This window comes from Lepisma saccharinum, chromosome 14 (genome assembly GCF_977018435.1).
Source record: "Lepisma saccharinum chromosome 14, izLepSacc3.1, whole genome shotgun sequence".
Classification (NCBI taxonomy): domain Eukaryota; kingdom Metazoa; phylum Arthropoda; class Insecta; order Zygentoma; family Lepismatidae; genus Lepisma; species Lepisma saccharinum.
The window spans coordinates 65,285,231-65,297,300 of NC_139242.1; the positions used below are offsets into that span (position 1 = coordinate 65,285,231).

The 12,070-nt window shown below is 36.1% G+C and overlaps 1 protein-coding gene across 1 annotated transcript in view; it reads right to left on the reverse strand.

The window, feature by feature from the left end:
- The window catches only part of N (neurogenic locus Notch protein), a 107,896-nt gene extending 105,377 nt beyond the window's left edge, over positions 1-2,519 (reverse strand). The window contains exon 1 of the mRNA XM_083135820.1: positions 2,279-2,519. Within this exon, the coding sequence (XP_082991946.1) occupies positions 2,279-2,345 (67 nt within the window). The 5' untranslated portion in view covers positions 2,346-2,519. The remainder of the gene's footprint in view (positions 1-2,278) is intronic.
- Positions 2,520-12,070: the final 9,551 nt, after the last annotated feature.

Consider the following 12,070-nt stretch of genomic DNA (forward strand, 5'->3'; position numbering starts at 1 on the left):
CACAGTACAAGGGTCGTGGGTTTCAATCAGGCCAGCACATGGGTGTTTTTTTGTTAGTGTCCCTTCATCATATTTTCACTCATCCTCGTGATTAGCCAAAAGTGGCAGAAAAGTGATTCAAAAATTCATTTACAGTTGATCAGGGTTTTATACATTGCAGTTTAGGGCCTCCCCAATGTTACCCCCACACCCCCTATACGCGCCTTCATGGCGTGGTGCTATGCACAGGGGAGCACTTTACTTTTTTACGTTTTACCAATGGCACAGTGGTTGTCGTCATCTTGTAATCATGGGGTCCCAGGTTTGATACCCAGTGCACATCACGGTTTGGATCCCACTTTAAACTGTAGGTCCAGTGCCAATTAGTTTTTCTCTGCATGAAGTGGACTTGAAACAAAAACTCAAACAATGAAGTTTATTACAATACTCATATCTTGATTTTAATAATAAAAATAACAACATCAAGGCGGACTGCAATGAACAAGTCTGATACTCTATATTACGTACAAACATTGTTACATCACGATCATTAACTGATGTTTTCTTTCTTCAGCATTCTTCTCAATGATTTCATTATTTTTATTTTTAAGGTAAAAGCGAGCAGAAAATGATTTTTCATACAATAGTAGGATTGAAAACAATAAAAACTATTCCCATGCTTTCATCTCTAGCAAACACATATACATCTTAAAAACGGTTAATACTTTACATTCTATTTTACTTAAACCTTCATGACAAGTATAAAAGTCTGTAGCATTTCTTCAAACATTTGCAGTCCTGGGGGAAGGGGGGTCACCACAAAAATGGGTGACATAGCTATTTTCTCTCATGGAGAAGAAATTTCTTAGATTGTAGTTAAACATTGCTCTCAAGTCAAGTATGGAGTGTGTTGTGTAGTGATTAGCTACATAGTGAAAAACAACTCACTAGTTGAGTTGAGTTGGTGTTTTAAGTCCACTTTATGCACAGTAAGGCTAATCGGGACTGGACCTACAGTTTAAAGTGGGATCCGAACCACTATGTGCCTCCACCGGGTGTCGAACCCGGGACACCTTCATTACAAGGCAGCGATGCTACCACTGCACCATGGGGGGGGGGGGGGGCAAACAACTCACTACTTTATTTGGTTATCTATTAGCATGCTGATAATTAGGAACCATAGGAAATAACTCAAATATTAATGTCATTTGATTGAGAACCATGGCTTCAAAGGTGAATTTAATGCATTAATTTTTCACTGCTCTCTAGCTCTAATAAATTTTACCAATTTAAGATATCCTGTATTTAAATATTCTACGTTAAAACACATTTATTAACTGACCTTTGTACAGTAATGCACCAAAAATAACAATAACCAACACGTTGTGAGCTACGAAAATATTGGGGGGGGGGATTGAAACCACGGAATGTAATTTAATATTTTGGTGATCTGACCTCTTGATGAAATGTTAAGAGAAAACGCGGAGGAACAAGGGGTACAAAGTTCGAAATCTTAGGGACAAAAGTGTTTTTCGGTGTTTCTTCTCCTATTTCATCAATTCATGAATCACCGTCCATCGTCGCGATTGAAACCAACACCCAAAAATGCAACGTAAAACAATAAAAAAAATTACAACACAACGCACCCTAGGACAGGAAACTTTCACTAGCCTACGTGGGTAAACTGAAATTCGCTAATTTCTTTGGATAGATATTTTAACAAATACTCCGAAATATAAACGTGGTCGAGAGAGGACATATAGAGTTACCAAAAAAAAATGCTAAAGATCCCGACATTGTTCACGTCAATAGGCCTTTACATGCAATAGGTTTCAAATTGTTTACATACTGCATGACCTCAGGTTCGGAAAATGTATTACTATGTTACAGCAAAGAAGGAATAAACGGGATTCCCTGGATTGAAATACATGCGAAACTAATGAATGAATCAATGTTGCAATTGTTTGCATATTAACAACAATCTTTCAACGTTTTTCCCCAAATAATTTTAAAATAGACACAGTTTTTACCAATTGAATTATATTGAAAAGTCTGACCTGAGTATCGTTAAAAATTATAAAGAAAGGCAGTCAAAGCGTCTTGTCTATTCACACGTTCAAATCTTTTGTCATTCCGCGCCACGGATTGCGTCTCGAACTTTTCTCTTCACATTATATTTTAAAAATCTCATTTACAATTACATGACGTTCATGTTAGGATTCACACCTTGGCCACAACTGTACACATACATGAGCACGAAAATGTCCGAGGAGAATAATAAGAAAAAAAGAATACGTACCTGCCACAGGACCGATCCTTTGAAGAGCGAAGCCCAAAATTAATGCAAATCCTACACCGCACCACATATTTCAGTTAAACAACACGAACCCGATCAGTATCACACTTTTACCGAACAGATTTTTACTATTACACACCCACTACACTCCATTTTTCGAGTTTGCTGTAACACGATAATCTCAAAAACTTCATCACAACATCACCAAACTCCGAAAACGAATCGCCAGCTTTTGTTCGCCGCTCGCTCCTGTTGCTGAAAAAGTAGTGCGCCGAAGTGTAATGTATTCCTGCGCAACTCACGGCACGGACTGTGGGAAAGTTTGCCACTGTGTGAAACTTTTTGAAAAACACGTTTTCTCTAGTCTTGGACTATGATTTGGTTAAGATAAGTAAACAATCTCAAAAACTATACAAAGAATTGATAGTGGCACACAGGGTTCTTTGCGCGAAAGGAACGTATTAGGAACTATCTTCTTTGTCGAGCGACCAGGAATGTGTGCCTGGAGTTAACCCCGGGCCAATCGGTGAAGTTCATTCACATTCAATGACTGCAATGGGGAATTAAAAAGAAATTTGTCATAGGGATTAAATATATGGTTCAAACTTTGTTTATTGCATCAAGGTCCACACTGTCTTGCTCGAATATACTGTAATCGAATGAGAAGAAGATGAACACTAATTTGGGCGAAATACAATTCTTAAAATCTCCGTGATTGAAGAATTACAAATTCAAAAACAAGTGTTTCTTGTCATTCTTTAAGCAACGTTTTGCAATTATTTATTTTAAATGTGTTCAACTAATCTTCTACACATATTTAATTTCAGTTAGCAATGAACGGTGAGGGGTAACATCTGATAACTGATGCATATAGCGAGCCGAAGTGAATATTCAATCATGCCTCAAAAGACGTACGATACACAGTTGTACACAGGTGGGTTTTAGGCTGCCACTGCCATCTTGCGGGGTCACGCGCAATTACGTACACCATGAAAGGGACTGATCTCCAGTTGTTTGTTTATGTAGTCGTACTTTTTCCTTGTCAGATGAATTAAAGTTCTGATGCTAAAGAAAATAGTGTCATTGTTATCGTCTTGTGGTTTCAAGGATAGTAGAGGAACGGAAATGACTGGCAAAGAGGCAGAGTTGATTTAGTTCAGTTTTGCATTTCATCAGTACCGGCGGGTGCGGGAGATTGTCCCCCAAAGCCATATAAATCCCCTACGTTCTGTAGTTTTCTATGGACGTAAACTGCGCCGTATTAAATCAGTATTATTGGCAGCAATGGTGCAGGAATGTTCATGAATACATCGCACAGAGCTCCAAATGGACCGTTCCGGTTCGGGAATATATAATTATATAAACTGAATATATAAATTTAGTTTGATTTGATTATGCATGAGACGACAAAATATTTTGTTATCAACGGTATATCAACCACCCAATTGTAATTTTGAAAATTTTGAGGACTTTTTCATTCGCAATTTCTTCCACAATATGATAATGTTTTGCTCTGGGGGGATACGAATTATAATTTGCTCCCGGATAAAGTAGATACAAATAAATTTCGTGGCCTTATGACAATCGTCAACTTGAAAGTTTTGTCATATAACTCAACTTACCATAGTGGAAATATGGAATCATGCCTTGCGGTTATTTTAACAAATAGGTAATGAGGGGCATGTTAGTGCTCCTGGTATATCTCAAACATGATATTCTTATTATTTCGTTCTCTTAGAAGGTGCCGAAATATCGCCCAAAAATAACGACATATAGAGATTTTAAAAACGTGAGTGAGGCGCACAGAGGCGCAATTTTTGTCTGGGGGGGGGGCAAGTACCAGGATCCATGCCCAAGCCTAGATTCGAACCCAGGACCAACATTATTATTACTATTAGTAGTGGTAGTATCAAAGACGTTATTATCCTCGTGCTAAAGCATTTGTGTTCGAAGAAACGATTTGAATTTTTTTAACACATTCAACTTCACATTAATAACGGAAAACAAGCACATAAACTATTTTTGAAAGACAGAAAATGCTTGATAAATGCATTCCAAATATAATTCTTGTTTACATTAACATAACTTTCATGGACGATATATGTATCACATATATTTAAAGTGGAGTGACGTGGACTCTAAATTGTGTACGTATTCAAAGATTTGTTTAATAAATCTTATATTTAAATACATTACACAACCAATTCATCCATCTCACAAAAAAACAACAGCAAAAATTACATAAATTGTCTCTGAAATGTGCATGCTCCCTTTTCTCCAAACAATTTGTTCATGCATTTAAAACAAAATCAAGCCAAGTCTTATTTCTCTGTCTGGTGATCTAAAATGCATTACAGCGAACAAACTAAAATTGCGAGCGAAGGGAGCAAGAAAATTTTTGTATCCAATTTTTTTGCAGGCTGAAATCAATATTAATTTAATAGGGCGCAAATAATTTCACGGAACGGCATGGCATTATATCATTTACAACTTTTGTGTCTCCCGATGGTGTAGTGGTAACATCGTCGCCTTGTGATCAAGGGGTCCCAGGTTTGATACCTGGTGGAGGCACATAGTGGTTCGGAACCCACTTTAAGCTACAGGCTCAGTCTCAATAAGCCTTTCTGTGCATAAAGTAGACTTTAAAAAAACACAAATCAATCAATCAATTTTACAACTGTTTTTATGTAGATCGTTCAGCGCCCAGGGCCGTCTCCCGCCGTCCCCTAGCTACTACGGTTTTGAACTTGATAAGACTAAGAAAAGCAGTATTGTGAGCGAAGCGAGCAAGAACATTTTACGAAAAGAATTTTTATTTGCATAAAATTTGAAGATGTGGGCGGTAATTGCCCCCTGCAGGTACACTTGGTCGTCAATGTTTGCTTCCCCTTGTCCCCCCTAGAACTCATTTCCGACCAAGGTTGGGTGGGGGGGCAACGCCCCCTTCCCCAAGTGGTTGCGCCACTGGAGGCGGATCTAGCAAAGGAGGCGGCAGCCTTGTTGCCTTTTCGTGAAATACTAGATTTGCCGTCTGTAGATGAAAAGATATGAATTTTGAATTCCTTGATTCTAAACTTTTATAATAAAATTGCACACATGAAGAGGAGGAGGATTAAAAATCCTCCATCCACATGGATGGCATCGATGCTTATGTCACTACGGGATATGCAACACATGAAATATAAAAGGGCACTACGGAAATCCTCGGAAACAACCGATTTAGCATTTGAAGCCTATCGAAGATTGCGTAACCGTTGCTCACAAGAAGTTCGGAAGGCTAAGCTAAAGTATGCTTTTAGTCTACAGAATGCACAATTAAATTCTAAAGAATTGTGGAAGAGGTTGAATGAGTTCAGAGTAAACCGGAAAAAATCAGATAACACGAATCTTGATATTTCGGAAAATCAACTTATCGATCACTTTTGTACACTTCTTCAAATGTTACCTGACCGCCCTGAAAGATTTCTAAGTTCAGAAATCATTAATTTGGCAACATATCTCTTGAGAACTAGCGGAGAGTAGCCAACTTTACTGCAGGTCCCTCTACAAGGCGAGAAACACTGTGGTGAAAGATTTACATTCTTGTTCATAACATGGTCAGAAACTACATTCACCCAACATATTAATAGAGAACAAAAGGAAAACTTAGTATGGCAAATTGTTTTAGAGAATACTTGCGATTCGACATGTTAACATTGGGATCAGAGAAACTGTAATGAGGTTGGAAACACTACACTCGCTAGTGGTCCAACTGGAGGAAAAACGCTGTCACAAAGTGACATAATTACAAATATTTTATGCAAAATAAATATAACAATACCTTGTAAAGTACTGTGTACTAAGCGAAACTTAACAATTCTCGCAATTTGTAGCGAAAATGTGTTCGTCGCACAGATTGGTAGATTGCGCAGTCATCATCACGTTTCAAAGCATTTTCTATAAGGATGCTGTAGAGTATTGGTAAAGTACTCGCGTCACATATCACTTTCCCCCCCTAGAAATTAAAAGTCGCGGGTTCAAATCCAAAACTCTCCAGTTTTTTTTAGTTTTTTTTTTATTTATTCAGATTCATTGACTATGGAGTTTAGTAATTAAGTTCAATAATTTTGTTTCAGAATGTTCGCAAAAATTAATTCGGTGTGGAATTCGACGAATGTTTCCATCTGCTGAAGGTACTTGTTTTTTTTCTCATTCTGGCACTAAGGTATACATTCAGAGATGAGATTCATTTCAAAGTACTAACTTTCCACTAAATCTAGCTAGCTGTGAAAAGTCTGCAATTATTTTGAAACTAATTTACATAACACATCGTTGATTCTCGTAATTCTTTTGATTATTTTCTTTAAAAAGCAAGAGAAGCTATCATCAATTTGGATCGAAAAATACCTAAATTTTTATCATAATGCAACAGAAAGTTCCTGGTCAAACCAGGAAGAAATACTTCACTAACGCCTTTTGCTGATGAAAAATTTTCTGCTTTGGTTGGGAATCGATCTTACAGCCTCTATCACACAAGTCGAGCACCCTACCACTATATCACACATGTCACTAGTACTCAACATTCAGTTTGAAGAATGACAGTGTACTGCGCTGGTCTTTTAGTTTAACAAAATGTTTAAAATGAAGTTCGTATTCAATGTTAGTTATGTGAACCATGAGGACAATTACTGATGGATGTGGAAGAAGCGCGTTCGTAGGTTCAGAAGTTCTCAGTACTGAGAAACGTTGGAGAAAGAAGATAGGGCAAGCACCCGTCTCGTTAATCGCAGAAGTGGGAAAAGTGAAATTATATATTACACATATATTGATTGAGAGAGAGAGGGGGGGGGGGGAGGGAGAAAAACATCTGACTATCGCAGCTGGATATTTACAATTTTATTATGTGTCATTTGGTAAATACGAATGCGAGATGTTGAAAAACTAAAAGTCCTAAGCAGTGGACTGTCATTTTTCAAACTTTATGACGAGTAGTAGTGGCATCTGTAGTGCGGTGGTAGAATGCTCGACTTGTGTGACAGGGGCCGTGAGATCGATTCTAAGCCAAGCAGAAACTTTTTCAGGAGGCAAAAGGCGTTCAGATCCATGGGAATAACGTTGATTCCTTCAAAGAGTTGTAAACATAAAATTCCAGACAGCTATCTCACTTGCAGCAGACAATTAGATAACCACGTGACAGGTGCAGAAACCAGATAGCTTAGTCATCAGTACGGCTCGGACGTTGATGGCCTAAGAATGAATTTAAAATGATTTCAAGAATACCTTAAATAACTTTCGCTCTAAAAATGAAAGCTTGACTATTTTAATAAATTAAAAGAGAGTGGTTGAATAATTAGATAAAACTCGCTGTTTGTTGATTTTAACTACTAAAATACTGAAGCAAAGAGATAAAAAGTAATTAGGTGCTTATTTAGTTGGGTCATTCCACGCGAAATTACCCAGAGCAGGTTGCTTCATAGTCATGGATTTACTTCAATTTTCCTGTATTAATAGATACTTGGTCCAATATGACAAATATGTAATATTAGACTTGTCCAACAAATATTTTGAAAGTTACAAATTTTTGAAAATTTGAAGATTTGACACAAAACATGTCATATCTCGGAAACTATGTGGAGAATTGTGATGATTTAGACATTGTTGGAGAGAAGGACAGTCCTAACGGAAAATAAAATAAATGAGGACTAAAAGTGGTAAACGTTGTAAGTGTTAAAAGCGAAAGTGTTGGGAAATCGCATCGTTCCGCACATCAGCCCGTAAGAACGTGCACACTAGAGACCTCTTTACACGCCCTATGAACTACTTAGAGGGCTACCAGTCACATTTCACGTTTACCACATTATAAAGCATGTCACATTTCACAGTTTAAAGTGGAAAACGGTGTTTGAATTATTGTGGCACTTAAAGCGTTTACCAATTTTAATCTTCAACTCTTACCTGCTCAGAAAGTAGAGAAAATCTTTAAAGAAAGTAATTTGTTGTGATGAAAAAGACACTCAACTTCGGGTAATTGTTTGATAGAGAGTGTCAGGTTTTACCACAATGAAAATTATTACATAGCATAATCAATACATGTCAAATATAATAATTAAAAATCAGAAAGGTAATATTCTTTGTAGTAAAAATTGCACAGGTTTCAGTATGGGGTGTATGACAGCTATATTTTTGACAAATATTTGTTGGACAAGTCTAATCATACATATTTGTCATATTGGAGCAAGTATCTATCAGTAAAAAAAATCGAAGCAAACCCATGACTATGAAGCAACCTTTTGTCTTTCAATTGGCTGATTTTACTCGGATTGAACCAGTTTTCTTTATTACTTCAAGTTAGTTCAAGTTACATGAAATTTTTTTTTTTTTTTGTTATTCACCTTCTAATGAACCTTCCACGATACAATAGATGGCCAGCATCTGAAAATACTGTTGTGTTTTGCGTACATAATATTATACTGTACACATATGTTTAATATTGTGACTAATATTTTACGTTAAAAACACAGTCTAAAGTCATAACAGAGGCCTGAAAGGGAAACTCAAAGAAGGCTTCACATAAAGTACTTTAAGTTTGCTTTAGGAAAATACATTTACCACAATTAATTATTTAATGGATTGCCAAACCTTAAAGTTAACAATAATATTGTGCTTTTCCAATGGCCATATACCGTATTCGTTTAATGGCGAACTTGCAAAATGGAAATTTAAATGCGTAAGTTAATGCTATAGCAAATGCTTTTAAAATTCACGAAACAAGGTAGGAGAAAAATAAACCTTAGAAATACTTTAAATGACCTAAAGGCCAAAAAAGGCTGACAAATAAAAAAAATGCAAAATAAAATTAATCTTTTATGGTTCTACAATATATCTTAAGGGAAACGGAATGATATCAGGTTTAGCATTGTTTTGAAGGCTCACTTCAGAGCTCTAGTCAGCACATTCCTTGTTTGACCAAATACTTTCTGTTGGAATATGACTGACAACAATTTAGATATCTTTCGATCCAAATTGATGAAAGTACCTATTGCTTTTTAAAGAATAATAAAAATAATCACTTAGTGTGAATGGCAATAAGAATCAAGGATATATTATGTAAATTAGTTTCAAAATAATTGCATGTAGCATGCCTAGATTGAGTGGAAAGTTATTGCTTTGAAAATGAAATATATCTTATTTCTAAATTGTATACGTTAGTGTCTGATGGAAAAAACAAATACATTGAGCTGCTGGAAACATTCGTCGAATTCCACACCGAATTAATTTTTGCGAACATTTTCAAACAAAATTATTGAACTTAATTATTAATTACTAAACTCCATACTCAATGATTCTGAATGTCATACTTAAGAAAGAAACAAAATTAAAAAAAAAAACAACAAAAAAAACGAGAATTTTAGATTTGAACCCGTGACTCTTAACTCCTAGGGGGAAAAAATGAGATGCTTGACGCGAGTACTTTACCAATACTCTACAACATCGCTTGTAGCAAATACCTTAAAACGTGATGATGCGCAAGCTACCTATGCGACGAACACATTTGCGTTGCAAATTAATTTTCGCTACTTGTACAGTGCTTTGCAAGGCATTTTTATATTTTATTTGTATAAACTAATCGTAATTCTGCCCTTTTGTGTTCAAACTTGACAGCGATTTCCCCCGTGTGGACCACTAGTGCAGTGGTCTGTTGATAATAATATGTAAATCAATTAATATTGTATTGTTATTATTACTTGAATAGTTAAATAGGCGATTTAAGAATAGAGATAGCAGTAAGACGTATTCATTATCTAACTTACATTTAGTTAAGATCGCCAAAGTTTGTGTAAAATAAAAACAACTGTCCTGGTAAGTAAATTAATGTAAAAAAAGAATGTAACAAAAAGGATGCTAAACACAACTGACGAAATGTAAAGTTTTTATTAATATTTTATGTATATTATTATAATTAGTAGTGTGCATGAACCTTGTATATGATACTGTCTAATCCCTTCTTTCCAGTAAGTTCGGCGGAAGTGAATAACCCTCGATTATACAACAAATGCTAAACAGGTATATTTTCTTTATTTAACTTTAGTATTTGGTAAGTTTTTCTTTGGGGAGGGGGGTGTCCGAAACCCCTGGACTTCCCCTAAATACGTCCTTGCTTGTAGAGGCTTCGTTCGGTATTGCAAGAAGCCTATATAATAGGTCGCAGAACATAGAGGCCCTTCTGAATTAACTCCTGAAGCACCATCGTTTCATTGAAATGGACAATTTTATGCACTTTTTCTAATATTTTTTTCTTCTGTAATTTCGTGTCTCCGACTCGGGCTTTGTAGACAGTCTAGCTAGATGTAGGCTCCTGATTGCAGTGTAAAGTAACGGTTAATGTCAGATTGCACTTCATTCTTCAGAATCTTATAAAGTTTCTTACTTTATGATTTGATTTGATTTTTTTGTTATTTTAGAGTCGCTTTTCTGTCACTTTTGCTAACCGCGACGACGAAGATGAGTCATGACATGATGAAATTGATGAAGGGAAACTTTCAAAGAACATCCATGCTCAGGCAGGGATTCGAACCCGAGACCCCTAGCATAGTAGCGTACCACTCCGCCAAGGAAGTTGGCTTCTCACATTATAAGTAACCTCGGATTTGAGGTTTTTAACCTATTTTTTCCTTTACAGGTATGTAAGAAATAATAAGTTATGTCAGCGTTTCGTTCAAAAATGCAACAACTGACGAAGTTTATAGTGCCTAAAAAAAACTATTTTGCTTGTTATAACCTATTTTAGGTATATGCGCCTAAATCAAGCCTTTTTAAGGTTTTTATATATTTTTAAAGCTTTTACAGCATTTTTATGTCACACAGAGGCATTTGCTTTGTTTGGTCACGAAAAATTTCAATGACAAACTTGTTTGAAGTCGATTTCTCTTCCTCCAAGTCCATGGTGATTTTTCAAAGCTCTAAACAAAGCAAAATGTCTGGTGTCACTGTTACCTGTACAATCCAAAGTGCAAACTTCTGATCTGTGTGGTCTTGCTCACTTTCGCGTCACTTCGGTGCTTTGTGGCATTCACGCCTTGCAAACTAACATTTCAGCATTGAAGGTTGCACCACTGAGTATGCTTTTGTTTAAAGTTTATTTTCAGCATATAAGATGATCCTCACAGACAAAATTTCGGTGTTTGACTGTGGATAACATGAAAAAGGATTGTTGCCTAACTATACGGCGAAGAGTGGATTTTAATAGCAAATTTACAAGGGTATCTTCTGTCATCGCCGTAGGGTTAGGTAACGCAAGGTAGTGCGTATTTCAGGATATAGGTGTCCCATTTTCATTGCCGGTGACTATACCTAATCAGCATTTTAAAGAAATTTTGAACAATTTTAATTTTGAACCTACTTCAGGATTTTTAGAGCCTAATTTAAGATTTTTAGGACCTATTTTAGGATTTTTAGCGCCTATTTTAGGAACCTGAAAGCACACTGTTTAGAACCTAAAAATCCGTGGTCTAATCATAAGAGAGTAGTGGAAAAATAATAGAAGGGAAGGAGATGTAAGGTGTTGCAGAGTTCTTTGAACAGTAAGCCTGCATAAAATAATATGATATAGAAAGTTTGTTTGCTCCAAAGCGACGAACAGAGGACTGTCTGGAAAAGAAGATGATATAAAATGGGTAATCAACATTAATGTTTGAATAAGATAAGTTGAAAGATAGATTTCTTATTGTTATAAAGTTAATAAATTAAAAAACGAAGAAGTTATTGCATTTAATAAGTTGGACGCCTTGCTGAGGGAGAGGCCAAAAAGATTCAGGG